The sequence below is a fragment of the Pithys albifrons genome, chromosome 21 (assembly GCF_047495875.1).
Source record: "Pithys albifrons albifrons isolate INPA30051 chromosome 21, PitAlb_v1, whole genome shotgun sequence".
NCBI classification, from domain to species: Eukaryota; Metazoa; Chordata; class Aves; order Passeriformes; family Thamnophilidae; genus Pithys; species Pithys albifrons.
Window position 1 is genome coordinate 7,972,426 of NC_092478.1, and position 27,769 is coordinate 8,000,194.

At 45.9% G+C, this 27,769-nt stretch overlaps 2 protein-coding genes across 3 annotated transcripts in view; both read right to left on the bottom strand.

Annotated features, from left to right (window-relative positions):
- The window catches only part of BRIP1 (BRCA1 interacting DNA helicase 1), a 54,657-nt gene extending 46,738 nt beyond the window's left edge, over positions 1-7,919 (bottom strand). For both annotated transcript variants that reach the window (XM_071575061.1, XM_071575062.1), the window contains exons 1-6: positions 7,443-7,919; positions 6,525-6,657; positions 5,672-5,783; positions 4,377-4,556; positions 3,954-4,081; positions 2,968-3,102 (exon numbers count right to left, since the gene is read on the bottom strand). In XM_071575061.1, the coding sequence (XP_071431162.1) occupies positions 2,968-3,102; positions 3,954-4,081; positions 4,377-4,556; positions 5,672-5,783; positions 6,525-6,617 (648 nt within the window). In that variant the 5' untranslated portion in view covers positions 6,618-6,657; positions 7,443-7,919. The remainder of the gene's footprint in view (positions 1-2,967; positions 3,103-3,953; positions 4,082-4,376; positions 4,557-5,671; positions 5,784-6,524; positions 6,658-7,442) is intronic.
- Positions 7,920-9,404: 1,485 nt separating this feature from the next.
- On the bottom strand, positions 9,405-27,570 carry INTS2 (integrator complex subunit 2). Its single transcript, XM_071575064.1, has 24 exons — positions 26,410-27,570; positions 25,828-25,966; positions 25,048-25,150; positions 24,712-24,825; positions 23,877-24,007; positions 23,619-23,792; positions 22,847-23,073; positions 22,134-22,259; positions 21,211-21,282; positions 21,002-21,116; positions 20,283-20,351; positions 19,978-20,112; positions 19,353-19,529; positions 19,011-19,119; positions 17,954-18,058; positions 17,373-17,537; positions 17,004-17,205; positions 16,300-16,425; positions 15,382-15,571; positions 14,076-14,309; positions 12,707-12,814; positions 11,735-11,840; positions 11,398-11,574; positions 9,405-10,567 (listed from the first exon to the last, which is right to left on the bottom strand). The coding sequence occupies exons 1-24, from the start codon at positions 26,700-26,702 to the stop codon at positions 10,398-10,400; spliced, it is 3,567 nt and encodes a 1,188-aa protein (XP_071431165.1). The 5' UTR covers positions 26,703-27,570; the 3' UTR covers positions 9,405-10,397.
- Between the last annotated feature and the right edge of the window lie 199 nt (positions 27,571-27,769).

Below are 27,769 nucleotides of genomic sequence, written 5' to 3' on the forward strand. Positions count from 1 at the left end.
AAACACAGTTTAAAAGCCCAGTTCCTCCATGTTCTTTGCACATTACTTAATTGTGTCAATTTGCCCTTGAATTCTTAAAACACATATTAAAATTTTATTAACAAACCATTTTAATCCTGTATTTCTAGAAGCAGAATTTCTTGTGGCTATCATATAGCCAAACCCAAGGTGGGGTTCTCTGCCATTGCTGCAGCCAAAGAAATGAGAACTCTCTCCAGCTGAACAAAGTAACCCCAATGTAACAGTTTCCTTGGCACTTTGTCTCAAAGGACAAATTCTTACACTCATCCCACAGAGATACTGATTGATATAATAAAATTTAAAAATGTTTTGATTTACCTATGAGAAAATTAGAGAGGAGGCTGATTAGAAATAATTCATATTAACACACTAGAACTGTATTTCATAATACCCTCTGGCTTCAGAGCTAAACCTGTTTTCAGTTGTTTGAATCTGAAATAGAGATTTTCATTTGGAAGAGAGGAAAAAAAAGACACTCCCCTACTTTCTGCAGCATTTAATCAGAAACACCCAGTAACAGATGCTGTTAGAGATCTGACACCAGACTATATGGACCTTAGGCTAATGCAGCTTGTTTTTACTGCTGTCAGGGGTAGATAAAACAGCCTATCACATCAATATTTATATGGCCAAAACGTGGAAGTCCGATTAAAAAGGGAATAATCAAGTCCACCAACCTGTCCTGTGTGTAAAACTGAGCTAAACAAACACTGGGGCTGTGATCTTTGAAACACAAAGAGGTAAGAGGAGTTCCTCTATCTCCATCTACACTGCCCAGTTACAAAGCCACCTGAATGATGGAGCCCTGAATGCCCCTTGTGTGAAATATCACACAAGCACAATCTGGGGAGATATCAGCAGTGACATGACCAGAGCTTTTCAGCCCTCCTTTGGAAGCTTTCAAAGCCCAGTATTCTGCTGCTGCTGCAGCCTCTTGATTCAAGCACACAAAGCAGCTGTTTATCCTCCCCCAGTCACCAGCAGGTGAACCCGGTTCAATATTTATCACAGGCTTTCACAGATCACTGCTAACCAAGCAAACGTTTTAATTAAGCTGGAACTTGCTTCAAAGGGCTCATTCAAAACGTCAATCAGCGGAAGGGGATCAGATACGGTGTCAGGTGAGAGCCTGTAATACAAATCCACAACTTTCTTCAGCCCATCGTGGTAAATTAGCCCATTCTGGAGTCCAGACCCTGATTGTAACAGGCTGCCAGTCCCCTGGAATGTGTAACAGAAGTCACTCAAACCCCATTGTGAGGGTTGTAAGCAATATGTTAAACTGCAATGGGCTAGCACATTAAGACAGATTCTTTTCACAGTTGTTTTCTGATACCCCAAGTGTTTGTTACACTACTCTCCATTTACTGTTTACTTCTTTACCTGCTATAAATGGGGTTTCCTTGAGCCAGCTGCCCCAGTTTCTCAGGCTGTCTGCTCTGACACAAGCAATCAAGAGAGCACCATAGGGGTATAATTTCCCACTTAAACCCACACCAAAACTGCCCTGTCCTGCAGGGATTAATAGCAGGACAGGGATGGATTCCCAGGCTCTGGTCTGAAAGCAGCTCAGAACAGGCTTGGATCCTCACCAGCAAGATCTACAGGTGTTCTGATACAGCAGCTCTGGGCTGCACCTCTCGTGCTCTTCCAGCAACCATCCCATTCTCTCCCTTGGATTATAAACAGGACTTGACAAGAAACTAAATTTGCTTTTAAACAGAGGGTTGACTACAGTGAAACACAGGTCATACCAAGGCAGGGCTACTTCAGTGATGAAGAAAATGCTGTTATGACATTATTGTATCATCCCAAATACACAGGTCATTATGATAAGTGCTGAACATAACCTCTGCTGACTTTAGGTCATGAGCTACACTAGAAAAGCATTTCTGTACCTGACAGCCTATGCTGTGATGCTCTTCATGTTTTAAACTCAACATATTTGCCTTAGTAATTCTGAGACATAACTAAGGCCTTATTTCTGCTACTCTTTCTCAATACCAGACAAATCCTCAATCTGCTAAAGCAAATGTTGATCACAGCAAAACAATACTTTATTCTTTCATTCTTAGAAAGAAACCTGAACAGAAATAAAGGCCTTTATTTTTTTCCTGGGTTTCTCCTCTCTAAAGATGCAGCAAACACTACAGTGTTTGAATAGCACAAACTGTACTGTCTACCTGCCCCATGGCTGGCACATCTCAACACACACAGGTACAGTTCACCTCTGGGAGCTGTGAAACAGTTTCCCTAAGAAAACTCTTCATTTTCTAAGTATTTTATTACTTAATTAGTTGAACTGTACTAAAAGTTTTCAGTTTTCTCCACTACAGGAAACCTCTAGAAGTTTTATATCTAGTTTTTCAGATACCCACATCAAAGTACCAAAGGAAATTTTACAATGAAGGAAGAAAGGTCTTTTAATTTGAAAATCAACAGCACACTCTGCTGGCCTTTGGATTTCAAACCATCAGTTGAAGCTCAGTGGCACAAAGCATTTCAAATGCTACTCAAAAATCTATGGAGTTTTCCAGAACTAATAAAAAATTACTTCCCAGCACAAGATCTACAACACAGATTCATTTTTGTTCAGAAAATATTTAGCTCCTCATGTTTTAAAGTAACACCACAGCTTTTGGGGAGTCAAAGTAAAACAGCTGAACCCACTGGGAAGATGAACGGCTTGGAAGAACAACTACCACAGGATAACTTACACCTTGCACACCTCACACCGGGGTTAAAAGCACTGCAGTTCTCACTATTCATAGAGACAAGATGTTACTTCAAAGCAACTTACACACTGGGCAGCCTTTGCATCAGGTGTGATGCAGCCAGAGGTGCAATTTTCCTCCAACTGCATCACTTCACACATCACCTCTTTACATAAAATGTTTTTTAAAGTTGCTCCTGAACTGCTCTAAGAGATATCACTGTAGTACTTACTGTTTGGGGAGAACAAGCAGAGCTTTTCACACTTTTTTCAGAGTGAACAATCAGCTCTCCATTTTTCCTCTGATGATAAACTTCTAAAGCATCAACAAATTGGACTCCTCTTGCCAAACAGTGGCGTTTTCTGACCTGTTGGGGAAAGAACACTGGGAACAAACGCCCTGGGCAGGAGGATGTGCTCACTCTGGCACTCATGGGTTTGCTCCAGCTGTTTTCACTGGGTCTGTTTCAGTAACACTCTGCATTACTAATGTTTGTTAGCAGTTTAAGCAAACCTAAGCCACATAAAAGTCATTAGGGAAAGCTATCAGGTTTTAATTACAAAAAATCTGCAATTATTGCTGTTCTTTTCTGCTTTAGTTTCTCACTGTTACAAAACTCACAGGAAATATAATGTAAAGATATAAGCAGAAAATTTTCTTAACAAAAAGAAGAAATGAATTCAAGCCATATTGCTGTAAAAACTCAACCAAAAGGAAACAGCTGAGCAGTGTCTGCAGAAATGTAACAGCTTTTTAATGCACAGCTGAACACAAGTCCTCAGCCCTGTGATACCAACACTGATACAGATGAAAACACACCAGAAATATTGCACTCCACACACCAGGCCAGAGATACATCTCACAGGATACAAACCAGAACTCTGCATTATTTGAATTTCTCCTACTTATTTTGCAGAGCACTTTCAACTCTAGAATCTCACACATTGGCTTAATATTACAGATCAACTGGGGATAAACACATTTTGGGGATATTACTTGTTAGAATATGCAAGATATGATTTAGGACAGGGTATTACAAACAATTTAGTGCAACAATGGACTCCTTTGTAAGAAGTAACAAAAAAATGAACAGAAACCTGTCAATCCAAGCTGTGCCTGTGACATGACTCAACCACACCCCTCCCTGGAGCTGACTGGTATTTGACAGCTTGGTTTAGCTGCACCTGGCTCATTTCACAGCCAGAGCACTGTGCTCACCTGCTGCTCTGTTTCTAAAGGACGAATCCTTTTCCTGTCTACTTGAAAATCATCCTTCTCACTCTCATGTAGAGATAACTTCTTTTTGGCAGCCAATTTTGAAGCCAGTGTTTCATTTTCCTTCTGTTCTGTAATTAATAAAAGAAAATAAAATTCATTCCCACTACTAGAAAAGCATTAAGTAAGGGCAGCATTTTAAAAACAGATTTTACCACAAACACACATGCTGTAGGTAACTGTATTAGACTTCTCTAGACCCATTAACCACCATACAGATTTCATGCAGGGCAGAACTATGTAAGACTCTGCTATTATGGTAGTTAAAAAAAAACACATCCCTGGCTTGAAAGCACAAAGCCTGACATCTCTGGCTATGAATTTTACTTCCAGAACAGGTGTTTAGCTGCCCCTGTAGAAGGTTACCTGTGTTTGTTAGTGGGCTTGCAGGGTTCATGGAAGTTGTTTCACAGCTGTTAGGCCAAGAGGCACTGGGAGGCACAGCCTGGCTGCTCCTGGGCTGGGAGTGGCACCGGCAGTGACACGGTGGGGACGGCTCTGCCCTCCTGTCCTCCTTCTCACCCGATGAGCCCAGCACAGACTTCTCTGGGGACAAAGGCATTTGTCTGTCATTAACACCACCCAAGACTCACAGGAGACCCTGGAGATGAAAGCTCAGGTACAGCTGTGAACCTGGGTCTCTACAAAGGCCACACCTTGAGTGTTGTGTTCAGTTCTGGGCCCCTCAGGTCAGGAAAGAGATTGAGGGGCTGGAGCGGGGCCAGAGAAGAGCAACGAGGCTGGAGAAGGGACTGGAGCACAGGTGCTGTGGGGAGAGGCTGAGGGAGCTGGGGGTGTTCAGCCTGGAGAAGAGGAGGCTCAGAGGTGACCTCAGCACTGTCTGGAACTCCCTGAAGGGAAGTTCTGGCCAGGTGGGGGTTGGTCTCTTCTCCCAGGCACTCAGCAATAGGACAAGGGGGCACAATGGGCTCAAGCTCTGCCAGGGGAAATTGAAGTTGGAGAACAGAAAAAACTCCTTTCCAGAGAGAGTGCTCAGGGATTGGAATGGGCTGCCCAGAGAGGGGGTGGATTCCCCATCCCTGGAGGGTTTTAAAGTGAGCTTGGCCATGGCACTGAGTGCCATGATCTGGTAAAGGGACTGGAGTTGGCCCAAGGGTTGGACTTGATGATCTCGGAGGTCTTTTCCAACCCAATCCATTCTGTGATTCTATGGATGTGGCACTGAGTGAGAATCCACCACATCTTGATCCAACCCCACTGTGATCACCAGCCCAGGGCACAGAGTGCCCTGGGCTGGTGATCACAGTGGGGTTGGATCAAGGGTTGGACTTGATGATCTCAGAGGTCTTTTCCAACCCAACCCATTCTATGATTCTATTCTATGAAAGCTGAGTGAGTTTCCATCACCCTCTGAAGAACTGCAAGGAGTGCAAGGAGCTGTAACCACCTGTAGAAATTAAAACCACCTCTCTCTCTCAATTCAACCCACAAGTACTTTCCTCCAAAGTTCCAACACCCAAATAATTCCCTCCTGATATCTAAATCCAGCTCAGCACCACTGGCCATCACTGCTTGATGCTGCCAGCAAGGTAAGACCTGCAATGGTGGGCAAAGACCTGAAATGCAGGCTAATCAACAGCAATTAATTATAGTGTATTTTGGTGATAAAAATTGTATAAAGAGACACTGAGACAACTCACCCTGCAGAGATTGCTGCCAGGACAGTGCAGAACAGAGCAAGGCCAAGCTTTTGCCACTGCCTGTAGGGCTCTCCAGCAAACAGTGCTGCCTGGTATTTAAGCCTTTAACAATCTTTAGGGAGAAAAACAAGAACAAAATGAGAATTAATAGAAAGCAAAGCAGCTCCCTGTAGCTAATCTTAGAAATAACTTCTAAAAATAGGTCAGCACACCTGCTGGCTTGTAAAAAGAAGAAAAACAAACCCCCAGTCACCTTTAATAATAACAGGTAAATGAAGCTTAGTCATACCTCTGCCAGGAGGAACACACCTCATTAGCAATAACCAGTATCAGAACAGAACCAAACCATCAGTCAGACAACCAAACCACTTGTCCCACAGAAAAAAAACTGTTTCAAAATGGTTAAAACTCTTCAAAAATTTTTAAATGCAAGTGCAACAGTTCATTTTTAAAAACTCTCAAAGAAGTGAAAGCCTATTGAAATACAGCTGTGTTTTATTATCCTATTTAAGAGAGACAGATGTTTTATTAAATCATTGCCCCCTCAAAGTTACACACAACTTTTGCAACAGCAAAGCTACATAAATAACCACATATATTATATTCCACAACACACAACTTGTTTCTCAGCATAAACACAAATCCAAAATGCACCTCAGCACTCCCTACTCGTGGTCCAGACATTGCACAGCACAGAGAACAGTCAGCTGTTCCAACTGAAATCCTCAAGACACTGGAGGGTCTGAATTTCATACCTCAGTTTTCTAAACGCTGATCAGACACTGGAATTCCAAAGAGTGAAAAGAAAACACAGGCTCTTGGTTTGGCAAATATCAGGGTAAGTTCTACTCACAGCATTCATCATGGCCAGCTGGGAGGGGTAAGCCTTGCAGGGGAAGAGGATCTTCACCCCCCCAATGGTGTATTCTGCCCCCTCAGAAGGCATTGCTGCTGCTGCTGCCTCCCCCTTTACTTCACCTTTACAGCTGCAACAAGAAAATACCCTCAGCAAGTCAACAGTAACAACCAGACAAGGCCTGAAACGAGACTGAGCACCAAATGAAAACAGGCAGAAGCTGTTCAGCTGGAACAGTTCAGGGTCTTGACAGAACTGGAGTGTGGGAATTGACACCACAAACCATCAGCTCTGACTTGGTCCTCCTTACAAAGGAGGGCAAGTTGTCACCAGCCAATGAGTGACATCAGCAACTGCAATAAAAACACCCTGAACTGCACACGGGTTCACATCTCATTAGCCAGAGTGGAGCCTGCTGGGAGATAAAAACACAAATCCACAGGGAAAAAGGATTTTAGATATTTAGTAATGAATTTTCAATTCTGCAGGTCCATCAGCTTGAACTCCAAGACTCCAAAGACACAAACCCCAAAGATACAGTAGCTGGTACTGTTCCTTTTATAACAATGAAAAACAAAACTGGGCACTGACCTTAAAAATGAGATGTTTAAAAACGAGCAACTTTTCTTCCACAAATAACACAGTAATTTCTCAGGGGAAACTCTGTGTCAGTCACTTGAATATTCTGTGATTATTACCTTCAATATCTCTCCCTCTAGATAATAAACGACAGGTAATTTCCCTCTCATGCTAAAAAGCTGAAGTTATTGAACTAAAAATACTGAAGAGGCTTAAATGGCTTTAAAAGAGACCATGTATTTTAAACAACACGGGTTGGGTTTTTTACAGGTTTTCAGCCTTGACCAAGTAAGAGCAGCTTTAAAGTGGCAGATTCCAGGTGATAAATCAACTCACCAAACTGTGTCTTCATCCGACTTTTAATCATTAAAGTACAACAAAAAAACACCACTATGCGACATGATTCAGCTTCACCACCGGGTTTCTCAACAGCAAAAGCAATCCTCGCAAAAAAGAGACTGCTGACATGAGTTCACATCCTACCCCTCCTTCCAAAAGGAAGGGCCACTCCATGAAAAGGCTCTTCCCACACACACAGTGTGGGGGGCTCCTTAAACGACCGCTGCTCCGAGCGGAGTTTGGCCCCGGGACAGCGGAGAGCCCCTGGCGGTGGCAGCGCGGCCTCCTCAGCCCGGGCAGCGCTGCTGAGCCTCGCGGCGGGCAGGCGGCGCTGGGGAAGCGGGGCCGGCCCAGCGCGGCCCCCAGAACAGCACCGGGTGCTGGTTTGCGGGTTCGCCGTGTGTGCCGTGCCCGGCCCGGCCGCGCTCCCGCCCCGCGCCCCTCACGGCCCCGCACCGGCGCCCTCAGCGCCTCCGTCCTTCCCGCCTCCCAACCAGCCAATCAGCTCACGGGACACCACCGTGTGCCGCCAATCGACGGGCCGCACACTGCGCCGCTCCCGCCTTCCCCCTCCGCCCTCAGAGAGCCAATCGCAGGCCGTCTTGTTGGCTTCCGGGTTGTGTGCGTTGCTAGGCGACGGCGCGGTAGGGGCGGGGGCCGTATTGCGAAATATTCTTCTATTGTTATTATTAATTATTATTATTAGTTAGAGTTGGTGTTGTTTATATTATCTTTACCGTTATCATTGCTATAATTATTGGTCGTTATCTTTATTATTTTTTTTTTCTATTGTTGTTGTTACTGTTCTTGGGGGTGGCTGTTTTTTGTATTGATATCTTTATTGTTACCATTGTCATAATTATTGGCTATCATTATTTATTTATTTGTTTGTTTGTTATTGCTGTTACTATTATTGGTGATGGTTGTTTATATTATTATTTTTATTGTTATCATTGTCATAATTATTGGCATTATTAATAATAAATTTATAATTATTATTATTAGCGGTGGTTGCTGTTTATATTATTAGCTTTATTATCATTGTCATCATTATTGGCTATTATTATTAATAATTTATAATTGTTATTAGTGGTGGTTGCTGTTTATATTATCTTTATTGTTATAATTGTCATAATTATTGGCTATTATTAATAATTTATTTATAATTGTTATTATTATTATTGGTGGTTGTTATTTATACTATTATATTTATTGTTATCATTGTCATCACATTGGCTACTATTATTACCATTATTATTATCATTAGGTTTCATTATTAATGGCAATAACAATATTCATTATCATTACTATTATCAGCCTTGCTCTAAGGACAGTGCCCAGAGAACACTGTGGGGTCTGTTTGGGAACAGCAGATGAAACCACCTGGCACTAAAAATGACCAGTTTCTGTGAGTTGGTGACTCTCCAGCCCTGCCCCCACAGCCCCAGGGCTCCTGTCCCTGTCCTGTCCCATCCCTGTCCCCTGTCCCTGTCCTGTCCCATCCCTGTCCCTGTCCCGTCCCTTTCCCTGTTCTGTCCTGTCCCGTCCCTGTTCCATATCCCCTGTCCCGAACCTGTCCCTGTCCCCTGGCCCATCCCTTTCCCTGTTCCTGTCCTGCCCTGTCCTGTCCCTGTCCCCTGTCCCATCCCTGCTCCCTGTCCCTGTCCTGTCCCCGTCCCCTGACCCTGTTCCATATCCCCTGTCCCGAACCTGTCCCTGTCCCCTGTCCAGGTCCCTGTCCCTGTCCCGGTCCCCTGTCCCCGTTCCATATCCCCTGTCCCTATCCCCTGTCCCTGTTCCATATCCCCTGTCCCTGTTCCATATCCCCTGTCCCTGTTCCATATCCCCTGTCCTCTGTCCCTGTCCTGTCCCTGTCGGGGTCTGTGCCCCAGGGGGTCCCTCAGGAGAAATCTGGGATGAGTCTGCAAAGCTCAGGAATCAACACCAGGCAATCCCCTCTGACCTTCAGTCAGGGTTTTTACTTAAATACCACTACAGCATATAAAATTACACTTAGAACTGAGGGAAAAACCCACATTTAGATTATTTACATAATTTACACAAAGATGACAAAAATCCCCACAGTGGGCTCGATCCTGGTATGGAAAAGAAGCACCGAGGCCCTGCTGGGGCACAGAGGCCTCCTGAGCTGCTGGCCCTGCTCTGGCCATTCCCCCACCATCCGTCCCAACACACATCCTTAACATCCCTTTCTTTTTTAAATCCTATCCTCATGACAACTTAGGACTCCTTTCTTCACATCTTTCTCATCTCTTTTAAGGTGAAAAATACTAAACCACCAGAGCTGCATGAAAAACACCCATTCTTTAAAAATCACATTTATACAACTCATTCTTACTATTAATAATTTTTCAAGCACCTTCTGGGAGTTTCAAACCCTCAGCAAAAGCTGTAAATGAATGTAAATGGAGTTCCTGATTCTCATGAACTGAAACTTTGACCAATGGTTTGACAAACAAATAAAAAAAGAGAACATTTTCTTAGTACTCAGTGAGATGGTGCAAGTTATGACACCACTTCTTCAAGTATTCCATGGAGTACTTTATTCCACCTTGCTCTGCAGAGCTCTGGAACAGCAGCTCATTTAACTCAAGCAGAGCACTTGAATCTCCAATTTTTTTACCCAACATTTTGCTGTTTGCTCCACCAACTAAATGCTCCCTTTTCAGTGCTCTAAAACCCTTGCAGGTGTGTTGCTGTATCACCTCAGAAACTGGGCAGGCCTGAAAATGCTGCTGCTTCCCTGGGAACCATTCCCTGACCCCACCATCCTCAGAGGGTGGCACTGGAGCCAACATGAGCCTCTGGAAAGGATTTCCTTCTCAGCCATAACTGAACCAAATGAACCAACACCGTGGACTTCTGCTCCAGCTTTCCCAAATTTAGGCACCACAGACAGTGGGACAATCTGCAAAGAAACTGGAGCTCTTCCTAAACCCCACTGACACTCATGTTGATTATCTCAATGATGGTGTTCTCCACGCACTGGCACAGCCGAACGTCGGGGTCCAGGCTGGCCACGTCCCTGGGGCAGCTCTTGTTGGATGAGTCTTTACACAGTCCTGAGAGATCATGGGGTCTCTCCTTCAGTTGCTGGAGACCTAGAAAATAAGGTAGAAACAGCACAGCATATCTTAATAAGTTGTTATTTTACACCCTAACAAAAGCATGTGTTATGAGATTGCAAATCTGAGCCATCACTCTTTTATTCCCCAGGCTTCCCTCCACAGATCATTTCGAGAGACAACATTTCTTTTACATTTAACTGTCTGACTCCTTTGGGGGCTTTTTTATACTCCCTTTTAATGCTTCCAAGATAAATATCCCAGCACAGACAGCAGCAGGGGACTTTGTATCCCGTCAGCAGAGCATTTCTCTTTAGACAAAAAGAAAAAGAGACAAAAACCTGCCCAAGATCAGCTGATAGAGTAGAACAGCCAAGCCCTGCTCACACAATCACTGTGGATTTATCCAACCACACCGTGTCATGACTAAAACTTCAGGCAGCTCCTTAGACTTTGCATTTCCAACAGATGAGGAAGATTTCCATGGCCATTATGCCTCAGCTGAGGGGCTGAGATGTCCTTCAGCTCCAAAAACCAGTGGCCTCTGCTCATGTCTTTAATCCTTAGACTACAATGGCAAGTTCTCTGCACAACACTTGCAAGCCTGATACTTGACATGATAAAAGCAGGGAAATAGAAGAGAATGAAGCAGTACAAGGATTAATAAGTAGGGTATTTTCAGCCCCTGTAGCCTCTAAACTCTCTTCTCCAGTCCAGCAAACCACTTGTCCCTATTCCTTTTGTATTTCAAAGAGCACAGCAGTGAATTCCACACTGCATCCCAACCACACTCAAACTCTGGAAACACCAACACAAGTTTCTCCCCCTCCCACGATGTTACTTTGGAAATCAAGGCATTGACTTACGAGTGATTATGGGGTCGAAGTCTCGTGTCTGTGTGGCAACATCAGAGGCACAAACTTGTCCTATTTGGATCAGCAGAGACATGATATCCTCATACAAGGGAGGGAAGGCTTGGCAGAACGACACCAAACAGGGCAGGGTTGGCATGAAAAAAACATAGCGCTTGGACTGGGTCAGCACTGCCAAGGAGAGGGAGGTGGTAAGTGAAACCCTGTCAAGAACTGCTGTTACTGTTACAACAGAAATGGCCACAGCAGGGGCACTCAGAGAGAACTGCCCTCAGCCTGCACAAACCATCCTGACTCACACAAGGAGTTTGGGGGGTGCTGGAGCACTCACCTGTGAGCAGGGTCCCCATCACGTTGATGGCCAAACGAGCCACACTGAGAGATTTGGGCAGTGCATACTGGATACACAAATAGGAAAGTAACTGGATGGCAAAGATCTGGAAAGCAGGGGAAAGGCAAAAGAGAAATGAGGAATAAAGTTACAAATTGCTTGCACTTTCTGAATCCCAGACTATTCTGAGTTGGAAGGGACTCACAAGGGTCATCGAGTCCAACTCTTGAGTCAATGGCCCACACAGGGGATTGAACCCCCATGACCTCTGTGTTACTGCAACCAAGTTTTAACCAACTGAGCTAATCTCACCTAAACCTTTTCATGTAACTTATGAGTTAGCCAATATTCTGTATGTTACCAATGAGGAAATTAAAGCCAAAGAAGCCTTACTGTTATTCTAATTTTTTCTTTCTAATATTTACAAAAATAACCCACACTTGTTTACATTAATCAAAGTGACGGTATCAGCGTTTCAGAATCGCCCCCACAGACACAACTTGCTCCAATATTGATGATGAACAACAAAAATACACAGCTTACAACCCAACCCTTGTAAAAGCTGTTTGGGTCTGATGTGTTCTAGTTGAGTGTCTTCTCATTAGCAGTAATTAATACTGAGAAGAGATTAAATAAGATCCAACTATAAAGTTGGCTTGATATGGCAAATTGGTCCAGAGGGAGGTGTCCCTGCCCAGGGCAGGAGGGGTTGGAATTAAATGCTATTTAAGGTCCTTTCCAACACAAACCATTCTATGATTCTATATAGAAACAGAGGAAACTTCACCCAACAAATTCCAGTTACCTGCAATGCCAGGCCTTTAATTTAAGGTAAAAGTGCCACAAACACTACCTTAATAGCCCAGGCAAGTCAGAACAGGACCTTTTCAGTGCCTGCTTTTTCTCCTTAGCCAGTATTTCATCAGGGTTAACTACCCACAGTGATTCCCAACCCAGGTGCCTGCACAGTACCTGTTTTTCAAGTTCAGGCTGGGCAATGAGCTCTGGAATGAAATCCAGACAGATGTGCATGGATGGAATCCCTGCCACTGTCAGTGCCAGAAGTTCACATGGATAGCCCTGTGGGATTAAGGACAGAGATGTGTCACAGCTGTTTTAAAGATTCTGCACCAGCCAAGATTTTAAATTAGATCTGTGGCACTGCTTTTATCACCATGAGTACATTTGTAGCTCACTTTTGCTCAGTTTGCAGCAAGCCTGTAATGCCAAGGCAACAAGAGGCAGGCTGGGTACAACCCCAGGGCCTGACTCAGTTCTTTGCCCTCCATACTCGGGGCATTACTTGCACAGAAACTGTCCCTCCACTCCTCAGACAAAACCAGACTTCAGTGGTCCTTTCCATGTTCCAAACTGCACCATCAGCCCCAGTTTGCTCATTTCACAACTGCATCATAATGACTTTTCTTTAGTACTTAATCAGTTCCAGGTCAAGGCAAATTAACTCCTTGTAAAGAGTCTGCCATCTGGCAAGGAGCAATTTAACATGCATTAAAAACACATTTATATTTTAAAAATTTCTGATCTTTCCCCTCTTTTTTTTTGAAGGTGCACAGCTGCTTTGGCAGGAACAACCATTCTCCTTCCCCTCCAAAGAGATAAACTGTGCCCTAACAAAAAGCAGAGATAAGATGTTTACATTTGAAGCCAACTGAGTTCTGAATAATGGGAATACTGATTTAAACACATGGCCAGGAAGAAGTAACCCCCGAAAGATGTGGAACAAGTAATGAGGCCAGTTTTCCTTGGCCTAGATGGACAAACTATGAAAAAGGGCAGAGGCCCAAACAAAGCACGTGTTCAATGATGAAGAAGAGGCACACTTTAAGTGCTCCCTTCTCTCTACAACAGAGTGCAAGCACTGAAATAGAGAAGAAAAGTAAGTCATAGAAATTTGGTGAGACAGGAAGCAGAAGAATGGGGCACTATTTCTGAGAAACACAAACATCCACAGCATTCAGCACCCTCTGACCATTCATCTGCTCCCAGGCACTCAGCAATAGGACAAGGGGGCACAATGGGCTCAGGCTCTGCCAGGGGAAATTGAAGTTGGAGATCAGAAAAAAATTCTTTCCAGAGAGAGTGCTCAGGCATTGGAATGGGCTGCCCAGAGAGGGGGTGGATTCCCCATCCCTGGAGGTTTTTCAACTGAGCTTGGCCGTGGCACTGAGTGCCATGATCTGGTAAAGGGACTGGAGTTGGACCAAGGGTTGTACTTGATGATCTCGGAGGTCTTTTCCAACCCAATCCATTCTGTGATTCTGTGATCTGGCTCTTTCCCAACCTGAGGAGAAGGGCAGAGGTGAACCAGTGCCAGTCAGACCTGGAAGTGGACGAGTTTGACGATGTTGGGGTCAGCGATGTACATCTGGTGCAGCAGGCAGCAGATGAGGCACTGCACCTCCCGCAGGTTACACAGCAGGCTGTCCCCGGCCTCTGGCTCTGCCCCTGGGGCACTGGGCACACCCAGCAGCAAACCAGCAGAACTGCTGCCCTGGCCCTTCTCTTCTTCTGTGGGTAAGCAGATCTCCAGAAGAATCTGCACAGCAGCACTGTCCTGTGGAGAAAACAAGCCACAGAACATGCATTAGGCCCCCAGTGAAATAAAACCAATCAAACACAGAGTAATGACACTTTAAGGAACAGCAGCAGGCTGTCAGGTGACCAGGATCTCCAGCTAGAAAATGTTTTTGTATAGAATCAAAAGGACTCAGATCAAGAATCACACATGGGGAGAGGCTGAGGGAGCTGGGGGTGTTTAACCTGGAGAAGAGGAGGCTCAGAGGTGACCTCAGCACTGTCTGGAACTCCCTGAAGGGAAGTTCTGGCCAGGTGGGGGTTGGTCTCTTCTCCCAGGCACTCAGCAATAGGACAAGAGGGCACGATGGGCTCAAGCTCTGCCAGGGGAAATTGAAGTTGAGATCAGAAAAACTTCTTTGCAGAGAGAGTGCTCAGGCATTGGAATGGGCTGCCCAGAGAGGGGGTGGATTCCCCATCCCTGCAGGTTTTACAGCTGAGCTTGGCCGTGGCACTGAGTGCCATGATCTGGTAAAGGGACTGGAGTTGGACCAAGGGCTGGACTTGATGATCTCGGAGGTCTTTCCAACCCAACCCAACCGATTCTATGATTCTGTAGAACATTAAATAAAACCCTAACACTTGATCTCAATCAAGACTCCAAGGAAAAAAAGGTTAAATCCAACAGATAATCATAACCACTGATCAAAAGAGTAAATTCAGTGGAATCTTATACTGCTTCAAAAAAAATTCAAAGCACCCAGATGAGACAAAATAAGGACAGGGCCATGTAATTCACAGAATTTATGGGAGATCACCCTGCTCATTTAAATACAAAACTTCCTATTAACTCAAAAGTCATATTGTAATGGGAACTGTGTAGGTGACAGGGAACTATGTATGTGACAGGGAACTATGCATGTGACAGGGAACTATGCATGTGAGAGTGTTCCAGACAGAGGGCTGAGGAGACTGTCTGTGACACAGGACTACTCAACAATTTCCCCAATGTGAAGCTAAGGAGGTGAAAATTTGGTAAAAAAAGAAATAAAATTCCTCCTTTTATCACTGCGTTTCCTCACATTCTTTAATATCCATTTCTTCCCCCTTACCTGAGCAGCAAGCAAAGCATTTTTTAATTCTTCCCTTGTAACTTCTGGGGCTTCTGGACCCATTGCATTGTTCTGGGATGGCCTAATGTCCTGCTCTGCTGTTTCTTTGAGGTGAGAATTGAGGTAAGCCTTCGAAGCAAGGAGATAGCCATTCAACATGTGCAAAATTATATCCATCAGGGGAGGGCTCCTGATATGGGAACACATGATAAAAGACAGACATTCCAGTAGGCAGAACCACAAACAGTGATAACATGAATGAACTACAAGCATTCCCCAAGGCTCATGTGGGAGTCTGGCTCAGAGTGAAGCTTTTTTTCCTAACACAGCAGAAGGTCCCAGTCCCTTCTGCCACACTGCCATTCACTGCTACTCCTCTCATGCACAGACAGGTAAATATACACTCTACAAACACAAGGAACTGCTCTGAGTGGACTCATTTATGATGAATAAAGAAAACTTGAAATGGGTCAGATGTACATAAAATAAGGAAAAACAATTACCTGAATGATGGAGGAAAATAAAGCAGACCAGCTCTGAACTGCTTCCATAATAGATGGAGTTTTCAGATCACACTGCATAATAAATCTCCCTAACAGTCTCAGAAAGGTAGGATTTTCAATTTGCATCCTGGGCTGAAGGGGCATGTATTTAAGTATTTCCCCTATGGGTGTGAGGCTGGCCAACCACACACTCAGCTGGACAGCAGGACGTGCTGGAAGAGCACACCCAGCTCGCTCAGTCCTCAGATCAGGAAGCTTAAAGCAAAACAAGGAGCTTACAAGCCCAGATGATTAGTTTGAAAAGACGTTTTCAAGTTCTGAGAGCTTTTAGAAGCTTCCTGTGAGACAGCTTTAAGTTCAGCATTCACTCTGTCAGTACCACAGAACACAAGAAGCTGCAGGAGGAGACACTCACCTGTGGACTCTCTGGTCACACCGCAGTACAATCAATGGGTCAATCATCAGGTCGTTCTGGGTGTATTTCTGCTGCCGGACTATTTTGACTGAGGGCTGCAGGGCATTAACAGTCATCACCCACAACCTGCAGGGAGATTTTGATGATTTTTAAATAGATAATCCAAATAAGACAAGGAGTTCCTGAAGCATTTGGACATTCACCTATCTCAGTTCTATTTCTCTAGGCCTACCCAGGAGCAAAAACCCCCCAGTTCATTTGCAGCCCTTGCAGTTAACCAAGATGCAGTTGACTTCCACTCACTGGAATTACACCAACCAAACTGTTTTCACTGCAATACAGCCTCCTATTCATAACAAAAGGCATATTTTTACCAAAGGAAGTGAATGTTTCATCTGTAATTCATCATAAACAATACACACTATAAAATCACACTCCTGTATTTTAAGTCAACTGCTGACTTCCTTTCCCCTAAGAACAAGAAGCATCTTCCTTTTAAATGCAAAGGATCAAAATTTCAGCAGAACAAAAAGGAATGCAGCTCCAACACATGCTATCCAGTTACAATTTCCCAAGTCAAGGCATTGTGTCACTATTTTTAAAACATAAAGAGGTCAGAACTGGATGATCTTTAAGATCCCTTCCAACCAAACCATTCTATGATTCCACGTGCAAGAAGGACCCAAGCAGTGTTCTGATCCCACCTCCTGGGCATGACGGTGTTGAGGACCATCCAGAGCCTGTTGACAGCCTGCAGGATGCCACGGGGCACGCCGGCCTCCAGCAGCCGGTTCATGTTGGACGTCAGCACCTCCGCGTACGGGATCAGCTCCCCGGCCGAGAGCAGGGTCAGGTGCTCCAAGATCTGCATCAGCTGGGTGTGGTTCCCAGGCAGCATGGAAAAGGCTGGGAAGCAAACACAATGAGATCTTGGCACAGCTGGACTTCTGATGGTTTTTCTGCCTTGATGGCAGAACATTTGGGTTATTTAAATGCAGTATGATCAGCAGGCTTCCAAATTCACTACATTCCAACACAGCTGGAAAGAATTCACTTCAAGTGAAGTTACTTACCTTCTTGGAGCTGTTTGGGAGAGTGATTCTTGGCAATGTTTGTGAGGAGCATCCTCCTCAGCAGGGCATCAGTGCCTGTGATCTGCTCCTCACAGATCCAGTCGTCCACGATGCACAGGTGGGGGTAGTTGGTGGCGAGCAGGCGCAGCAGCGCAGAGTGCAAGCCTGAGGGGCATGGAGAGTTCACAGCTCAGACCTGAGCAGCTGCACCGCTCACCTGAACACACCTGTGCCCTTCCTGTCAACCACAGACCTCAACTGAATCGCTGCCTTGAAGCTCAAGGAGTCTGCACGTTCATCACCCGACATTCTAACTCCACCAGAAAGCAACAATTACCTTTTGAAAAGGTGGGAGGAACCATTCTTGGGCAATTCCTGCTCTAAAACCTGCCCTAGGCTGAGACCCACTCTGAAAGGAACTGCCTTCCTCACACTTTCACTGTTACCCCTCAAACATCTCTATAATCTCACGGGTTACTGACAGATTTTAAAGGAAGGCAAACCATGAAAGAAGCCACAGCCACCGAGCCGGAGACCCTGAGCCCTCCTTCTCATGCCATTAGAGCTCCACTCAGACTTACCCCCCAGCTCCTGCTGCAGCCCCTGCGCCTGCCGGATGAGGTACTTGATTGGAATCTGATCCATTAATGCTGAAGAGTAAGACTTGGGTTTTTTCTGCATGGCAGCTACAAGGGAACAGAAGAAACCAGTTACAGCTGGAAACAAATATTTCCCCAGCTCAATCAATAAAGGAAATGTAAAGCATTTGTCTCTATATAATCCAGGTAAAACAGGGGAAAATTTCCAACAACACACCTCAGTCCTGGTAAGGTATTAAATTAAGCTCTTCAGAAAACTATTTCTGTGAACATTTTCATCTAAAGATTTCCCTGGCATTTAGACTTGTTCTCAAGATCCCTGTATTGCCTTTGAAAGCCCAGCTGATTTTGAGATCATAGCTCAAATGTGCACTTTCTTAATTTAAGGGCTTTCATTCTTAAAGAAACTCATTGTACCTGGAATTCAAGCTGTTGGCACACACAACATCCTGCAGTGAGGAGGAAGTTATAAATGCAGGAAGAACTGTAATTGATTTGACAGTATTTCAGGTTTTCTTAAATAACATGAACTGATGGCTACTGGAAGTTCTACACCCTAAAAAGGGATTGCAAATACACCCACCAGACATAAACACACTGTTTTCACTGGAATTTAACTCTCAGTAAAATACACAACATTCTTGCAGAATTTCAGTTTCAATGGGAAAGAGTGATCATTCAGGATTATCACCTATAAAGCTGCCAACCCAAAGAAATGTGCATGCAAGTTTGATGACAAATGAATAAATGAAGATCTCAATAATGAAGTCGTTTTTAATTGTTGCTGTATTCATTAGATGGTCACAACCATTTCTAGTAACTTCTTTGCCAGATTGGACCTTTTTTCATCTGGAAAACAAATTACTCAACCACAGTTTTAGCAGAAACTTTATCTCCTGGATTTCTACAGCAACGTGGTATTTACCACAAGAACCTACATCTTTTGTGCTGTGCTTGAATCTGACAGCACTGTGAATTTTTCCAGCCTTTGCATCTAATTTCCAGTCAATCTGTTTGCCCCTGATGCACTCACACATACCCAGAATCTTTGTGTTTGCCAGGAGTGCTTCCTCATAGGACAGGACGTAGTAGAGGACGAGCAGCTGTGTTGTGATGCTGTAGCGCTGAGAGGGACGAGTGTTTTCTCCCTGTGCAAAAAACCACATACAGAGGTCATGCTGCATCCCTGAGAACAAAAACAGGGATTCACCTACAAATATGAAGGAAGCACTAAGAAGATTCACCTCAAAACACATGATTATCACTGCAGCAGAAGGCAGTTTACAAAGGTGAGGTGACCACAGAGTGTGTGACATTCACACAGAATTTTGAACCACATGCTCACATTGAAGTAGATGAAAGAACCAAACAAATCATTTACCCCAGAGAGTCCTTGGAAAACATTCAGTATCTCCTGTTCTGTGACAGGCTGGTTTGTGGCCTCTGGGTTGGATTTAGATGCAGGAGTCAGAATGGAGTTGATGTAGACATCAATCAGAGGAAGCAGCTGAGGATGGAGTGGGGTGGTGGTTTCACAGAGCTGCCGATAGATCCAGTCCTAGGAGAGAACATCCCATGACAGGAGCACTTGCCAAGCTGGAGGGCAATTTGTTTTGCCTGCAAGTACCTCCCCTTTCAACTAGTTTTAAAAACTGTAACTAGAGGTTTTGACTATGAGAAGTGCAATAGCAGTTCTGAGTTGGTCATAGCTGTGTACCCTGCTCTGTACAGACTCATAAACAAAGCTTGTTCTGACTACAATTTTATTTAGCAGAGGTGGGGGAGAGAGAGAACATTTTTATTACTTTTAACTTCACTAAGTTGTGGTCTCTGGATCTCTGTGATCTCTGGGTACCCTACCTTAATACACAGTTCTTCCTTAAATTACATGGTAGTGGGGTATGAGGTTCATCAAGAATTCTGCTCCAATAATTCAACCAAGAAACCAGCCTGCAAAAGCTCATTAACATTCACAGTTATGAACAGAAACAAAAGGAAGGTCATACCTTAATGGAGACCTTGTGCTTGGTGAAGGAACGGCTCTTTAAAAGCTGGTAAATGCAGTGGATGGGTAAAAAGCCAGTGATGTTGGCACTGAGATTGCCTGTCACAGGCACTCGGACTGCGTGGGCTGTGACAACCTGCAGGGAGGGCACAAATCAGCAACAGAAACACCACAAATATCCACTCAGTACCACTGCACCAGGGGACAAAGTCACACAGCTACAGCCTACTCTGCATTTCCTTATTTTTGGTGGTTTGGAAGTTGAAGGGGAAGGGAAAAGGGGAAAAAACCCCTGGCTGAAAATACCTGTTCAGTGAAAATCTCCTGTGTGAAGATTGTCTTCATTCTGCTGAGCGAGCTGGGCTTAATAACAATCTGAAATTAAGAATTGCAAGTTCTAGTTTTCTCCTAAGCAAGGACTGCAAATTTGTTTTGTAAACTGTTAACTTTCAGCCTTCTAAAACTTGTCTTGACAGGGATACCAGAAAAACATCCATATCAATACTTCAAATGTCAAACAAAAATATTTACAAATGTCAAAAGTTCATTGCTCCATGTCCCCCTTATCCTAAAAACTCCCTACCCAGTTTTTATCTTTGATGAGACATTTTTCATGATAGTAAATTGTTGCCAAGTCTCCCTTGGTAATTTCCTGAAATTATTACATATATATATATATATTTCTTCACTTAAAATTAACAGTTTGCAGCTCAGTTTGGAAACTACTCCAATTTATCTTGTAAAAAAGTTTATTTCTTGCAAATAATGACTTCAATGAGTCAGCATTTTTTGAAGATACTTTTATCATAGCATTCCTCTGTATCCAGAATCATGAGTAACTTAATGTTCTTCCAGAGGAATTAATGGGATAGTTACCTAATTTTTTCAGGTTATATTTGCTTTAAGTAAATTAACAAACCTAATGTTCTTTATATCAAAACTGAAGGAAATACAAAAGCATAAAAACACAGTAGAAGTTGATTTTAACAGTGAAATGTACATGCCAGGAACAGCTGAGGCTTTACCTTCATTCCCAAGGTGGAGCAGACCAAGTCAATGATGGCACTGAGCTGGTTACTGTGGAAATACATGGCGACCAGGAGAAGCATCTCTCCAAAGGAAGCAGACACACCAGAAATGCTGGTGAGAACCAAGGGGAACAGTTAGTTTCCAGCAGGACATAAGTAAATGTGGGATTACTGGAGTCATTAAAACAATACAAGCCTGCTCTCACCTTTCAAAGTAAGCTTCTTCCTTTATCATCCAACTGAGCCACATGACCATCAGTTGCTCCTGCTCTGGGGTGCTACACAAAGGAAATCCATAAAAGATCATTTTCCCCAAAACCAGTGCTCATTTTACTGACAGTTACTCACAAAAGAGCCAGCATTTGAGGAATCCTCTGCCGGGAGACTTTTTGTCACTTTCTCTTTAGCATCCAACAGCTGATAAGGAGTGAACTTTAGCACAAAGGTCAGTCCAGCTGCCAGGGAACTTCCTGTCTGGAATGCAGCCAGCAGAAAGCTACACCCCTTAAATATCTGCACTGCTACTCTTTTGAATAAGGTCTCTCAAGAATTTAGCCATCAACTTGTTCCATGGAAAAGTGAACTAGTCAGGCCTAATTCACTCTTCAAAAAACCACTCCAAACTAAGCTAATGCTCTTCCCTCAAAAGATTTGCTAGAAACGAGGGAGAACAGAGTGAAATACCCATTTAGTCAACACAGAGTGAGACAAATCCCTTCCATCAACATACAGAGATCTATACAAAGAATTAAGGGGGAAAAGCTGTGCAGCTCTGGGGAGGGCATTGCCTTAGTGCTGCTAAACCAGCAAGACCTTTACAAGGCTCCTCCTTGTCTGAGAGGTACCTGACCAGGGCGGAGAAGGCCAGCAGCATGCAGAAGGACAGGGACACAGCCCCTGCTGTGCTGAGAGGTACCTGACCAGGGTGGAGAAGGCCAGCAGCATGCAGAAGGACAGGGATACAGCCCCTGCTGTGCTGAGAGGTACCTGACCAGGGCGGAGAAGGCCAGGAGCATGCAGGAGGACAGGGACACAGACCCTGCTGTGCTGAGAGGTACCTGACCAGGGTGGAGAAGGCCAGCAGCATGCAGAAGGACAGGGACACAGCCCCTGCTGTGCTGAGAGGTACCTGACCAGGGTGGAGAAGGCCAGCAGCATGCAGAAGGACAGGGACACAAAGCGGACACCGGCAGGCGTTGCAGGAGGGCGGCTGGTCATCAGCTGTAGGAGCTGCTCAGCTTCTTCATCTGTTGGCCTGAACAGCACAGAAAACAAAACAAAGCCCACACTGGTAATTCAACAGTGAAGAGATTTCCAATCTCATCACAATGGTTAGAAATTGAACTTTCCCTGTTATTTAATCTGTTCATCAAGTTGCTATCTATGAGTATCAACATTAGCTGGTAATTCTTTCTGGAGTTAGATGTAAAAATCTCTGTTGAGAGACAAGTGAGATAACTTCCCCAAGATATAATTCTGCCTAGTAGTACAAAATACTTAAATTAAAACTGATAATGCATAAAGAAAGTAAAAACAAAGGAATAGAAATTCAAAATTCATACAATGTATGTTGACAGAATGACCAGCTACTTTCTCTTCTCCATAGTGCCCCAACCATGTGGGCTTAGACTTCTTTTAACAAGTCTGCAGAACTGATTTTGCAGCAATAAAGAGCCTCCCCTAGAACCGAAATTGTTGGGTCCTGCCACGCCTGTTTCGAGGACACAGTGGCATTAAAACACAGTGTAATTAAGACACAGCTCATGGGAGAAGTGCCCACAGCTCTGAACCTGTGCTGAGATGGAACACGATCAAACTCCAGAGCAAGAGGAGGCTCCTTACTTGAGGCCAGCGATGCCCATGAGGGCGCAGTAGAGGCGCAGCAAGGCGCTGGCCTTGACCACGTGCTCCTCCTTGAGCCCCGAGTACACGGACACATTGGGCTCGGTGTCAGCATCCGCCTCCTCCGCGACGCGCGTGCTGCGCACCGTGGGCAGGATCCCCATCAGCTCCAGCAGCAGCTGCCGCCTCATCTGCCACAGCACCGAACTGATGTTGTCCCTTTTTCTCTGTGTGAGAGGTTACAGATGAGAACAGCCATGTGAAATTCATCCCAAATGATGGCAAATTCATCCCATCCAACAAGGTGTTATGCAAGAGCTTCCAAAATGAGGAACTCAAGGGAAAATAAGAAGGAAGAGGATTGGTTTAGGGGTCTTTTGCACTTTCCAGTACCAGGGCAATAAGCAACACATGATCACATTACAACAGCTTCTTACACCAAAACATAAGCTTTAACTAAGTCAGCTAAGCAAGACAAGATGCACCTCCCTCCTGTGAACACTGAGGATGAACATACTTCTCAGGTAAATATTATCAACATACAATTCCCTGGTTCCCATGCCTAAAAACCTCTTAGAGGAACACCCAAATAGCTGCTGCCTTCAGGGACACCGTTTATAGACCTGACAGTCCCATAAGAGGAGGTTGCCCTCTAAAGGTTCCTCCAAGAAGGTTTATGTGCATTCAGACAAACATGGGTGCCCACATTCAGAAGGGTTACAGCAAGCTACAGCAGTATTTTTTTAAGCAGAATATTCAAAGGTTTTCCTACCTGTTGGCCATTTCGGATAAAGGTTCCAAACCAAGTTCGGACCTTTGCATTTGTTCCAAGCAGCAACCCACTCACAAAGCACACCAGGTCACTCACTCCATCATCCGAAGATTCATTTTTGGTGTGATCCAAGGTCAAAGCCACACCAAGACCTGGTAGGTGACATTCTTCCACCTAGATAAAATGCTCAGGCTCAATCAACTTTGTTGGTTTTAAAGGTCTAGAAAGGGTCATAGTTGATTCCCATGCCAGACTCACCACCATGCCCCGGACCCTCAGAGCCTGGGAAGGGTTCATCTTGCACAGGTGGCGAAGTGCTTCTGTCCTCCGCCGGCCTCCAACACTCTCCTCATCCTGCCGCTCCCCGTTCTTAATCAAACCCCTGCAGACTGCACAGCCAACAGGAGCTGTCAGGAAACCTGCCCTTTCCAACAGAAAGCCACACACTGGCACAGGTTGTCCAGAGAAGCTGTGGCTGCCCCATCCCTGGAAGTGTCCAAGGCCAGGTTGGATGGGGCTTGGAGCACCCTGGGACACAGTGGAAGATGTCCCTGCCCATGGCAGGGGCTGCAATAGATGATCTTTATGTTCCCTTCCAACCCAAACCATTCTGTGATAAAGCCAAGCTGATCTGCTCAGCTCACCATGATCTATTAGCTGGGCCATGAAAGCCTTGTTTGGGCAAGAACTCATGAGCTGCATTCTAGGAGCAGAGCAAGGAAAAGGTCTTCCTCCCCAGGTAAAGTACAGGGTCATTACAGATTACCCAATTACTACTCATACCCTACCCAATGCAACCTGGGCACCTGGCAGCCCTGGACACTGAAACCTTATTGCCAGGTAAGGGATGCCAAACATGCACCATCGATACAAATTTTCACCTCATAAAATGTCTCAGTGTAAGGGACAAGATCTGTTAGCCAGGCTAGAGGCAGCCCATCAGCATCTCTAAGTACAAATGCATCCAAATTATATTTCACAGGCCAAAGACTCTTCACTTCAAATGTACCACGTGGGTTAGAGAATTATCTACACTGCTGGAAATCATCCCAAACCTGCAGCAAAAGCTGGACAAAAAGAAGCTGTGGCTCACCCTCATTGAAGCTGTCAGGGACATTGGCCACCAGAAGGCACAGGAACCAGGCCCCGTTTTTAACGTGCAGCAGAGCCTCAGCCACATCCACTATTGGCAGCAGTGAGGGCAGCTCTGCATGAAAAGAGGGTGTTAGAGGTCACAATGGCTCATGGTAAGACAAGCAAAGCCTTGTTTTCAATGTACATTTAAATAACATGCTCAAATCAATGAATGTATAATCAATCTGTGAGCTGCACAGGTCAGATTAACCTGAAATCCCTCACAAAGGCTCCAAAAGCTGTTTTGTTACATTTGTAGGAGGTCAGAAAACACAATAAACACAGAACACCACACCTGCTTGTAGAATGCAGAGAACATCTGCTGCCTCTTCCAGGTAAACAGGACTCTCGAAGAGCTCAGAAGATTTGAGAAAAAATTCACCATTTGATTCTGACACCTACAAGACATTTATCACTGAATGGGTTTTATGAAGTCATTTGTCTACATCTGATTTAAACCCAGCAGATTTAATAGATTAAAAACTGTGCAAAATGTACAGCTATTAACACAGAACAAGCAGGAAAAGTGCTTAGAATAAGAAATATTTACTACTGGAAATACTTCAATATGGATGCTACCACTGCTTCTTCCCAGAAGAAAGAAAAATAGCTCACTGACAATTCTGAAAACATTCTAAGTTTACACAAGGAAAATAAAATGCTGGGGTGGGTGAGGAGTGGAGGGAAGTGAAATATGGTGGCTAATACCACACTGCAATAGGAACAAAGAATTGGATAAAGTCGTAATTTCATCTTCAAATATGATTTCTGCGCTGATACATCACCAAATCATGTTATATTTGAGTACAACACGTTACACAGTCTGCATCATATTAGCAAAGACTGGGCTGGTTCTGAGAAACAAAGGCTTCCTCTAGGATGGTGGGTTCACAAGGAGTTCAATCAACAGCCACCATTCAGTCAGAGAGGTTTTAAGCCATAATGAAGCAGGTAAGGACTGAGGAGTGCTCACACCACCAGCAGCCCCAGAAACAACCAAAAACCGTATCAACCCACCCACAGAGCATTTTCACCAACCCAAACCCCATGGACGTGCAGCTCTGGAGAGGTTTACCTTGTTCATAATGGCCAGCAGCTCGCTCAGCACCAGCCGCAGCCGCCGCGGGGAATCGCTGTGCTCGAACTCCAGCGTGAGCCCGTGTTGCAGCTGCGACACCAGGATGCTTTCTCCACTGCCACCTCCCAGCTTGTGCCTGCACACAACCAACAACTGTTACATGCTTCTGCAAACACAGAAATGTCTTCACTCAAAGGAAGGCAAAGATCAGAAAAGAGTGTTGCAACTGTGCTGCCTGAAACCTAACTGGGTAAATTATCAAAATTTCAAGTGCTGCTACTCCTCAGTAGCACAAACAGTCAGGAAAGTGCACCCACATGACCTGCCTGTTTAATCCCAGGCCATTCCCAGGCCCTTCCCGGCCGGTGCAGCTCCCCCGGTGCCTCCCACACCCCCCGACCCGCCGTTCAGCACGGGCCGACAATCAAACCCCGCTCCGGGTCAAACCCCGGGCCTTTCCCAAGACATCCTCACGGGACACGAAGGGCCGGGCCGGGCCGGGCCCTGCACAGCAGCAACACCTGGAACAGCTGGAACAGCCGCACAGGCCCTCCCGCCCATCTCCGCTCCCCGCCTTACCGCAGCTGCTGCTCCTTGCTGGCGTCCTGCTCCAGCGCGTGGAAGTCCACGGACAGCAGCGCCACGATGGAATTGACGGCCTCGACCCCCGAGAGCAGCCGCAGGATGAGCTTCTTGTCCTGCGCCCAGCTGTGGCTCTGGTCGGCGGGCGCGCACAGAGCCATGCGCACCAGGCAGGGCAGCAGCAGCCGCAGCTCGGGGTCGCTCAGCGCGGCCAAACGCACCACGTCCACCTTCTGCATGGCCTCGAAGGCGTACGGGCTCACGAACTGCAGCGCCGAGCAGTCGGACATGGCGCCGGTGGCTGCCCCAGGGCCGCTCACGGCCCCCAACGGCTCCCTCACGATTCCTCACGGCTCCGCCAGGACCCTCTCACGGCTACCCGCGGGCCCCTCACGGCCCCCAATAGCTCCCTCACGGCTGCCCCAGGGGCCCCTCACGGCTCCCTCACGGCTCCGCCAGGACCCTCTCACGGTCCCCCCAGGGCTCCTCACAGCTCCCTCACGGCTGTCCCAGGACCCCCCTCACAGTCCCCTCACGGCTCCCGCCGCCACCACTACCGGGGGAAGCGGGAAGTGACGCCACGGCGGAAGGCGGGAGGGCTGAGGGGAGGGAGTGAGGGGCGGGAAGGACTGAGGGAGGGGCAGGAGGAGGAAGGCCGAGATTGAAGGGCTGAAAGGGGGAAGGTTGAGTGGCAGAAGGGCTAAGGAAGGAGGAAGGCTGAGGAGGGGGAAGGCTGAGGGGGGTAAAGGCTGAGGAGGAAGGCTGAGGGGAGGAAGGCCGAGATTGAAGGGCTGAAAGGGGGAACGCTGAGTGGTGGGAGGGCTGAAGGAGGTAAAGGCTGAGGAGGGAAAAACGCTGAGGGAGGAAGGATGAGGGGCAGGGGGGCTGAGGAGAGAGAAAGCTGAGGGAGGAAGGCCGAGATTGAAGGGCTGAAAGGGGGAAAGCTGAGGGGCGGGAGGGCTGAGGGAGGTAAAGGTGAGGAGAGAGGAAGGCTGAGGGGCGGGAAGGGCGCGAGGGCTGAAGCAGAAAGAGCTGACGGAGCAGGAAGGGCTGAGGGAGGAGGAACGTTGAGGGGAGGAAGGGGCTGAAAGGGGGAAGGTGAGGGGCGGTAGGGCTAAGGAGGAGGAAGGCTAAGGAAGGAGGAAAGCTGAGAGGGGCGGGAGGGCTGAGGGAGGTAAAGGTGAGTAGAGAGAAAGGCTGAGGGGCGGGAAGGGCGCGAGGGCTGAAGCAGGAAGGGCTGAGGGAGGCGGAACGTTGAGGGGAGGAAGGGCTGAAAGGGGGAAGGTGAAGGGCGGTAGGGCTGAGGGAGGTAAAGGTGAGGAGGGAGGAAGGTTGAGTGGCGGGAGGGCCGAGGAGG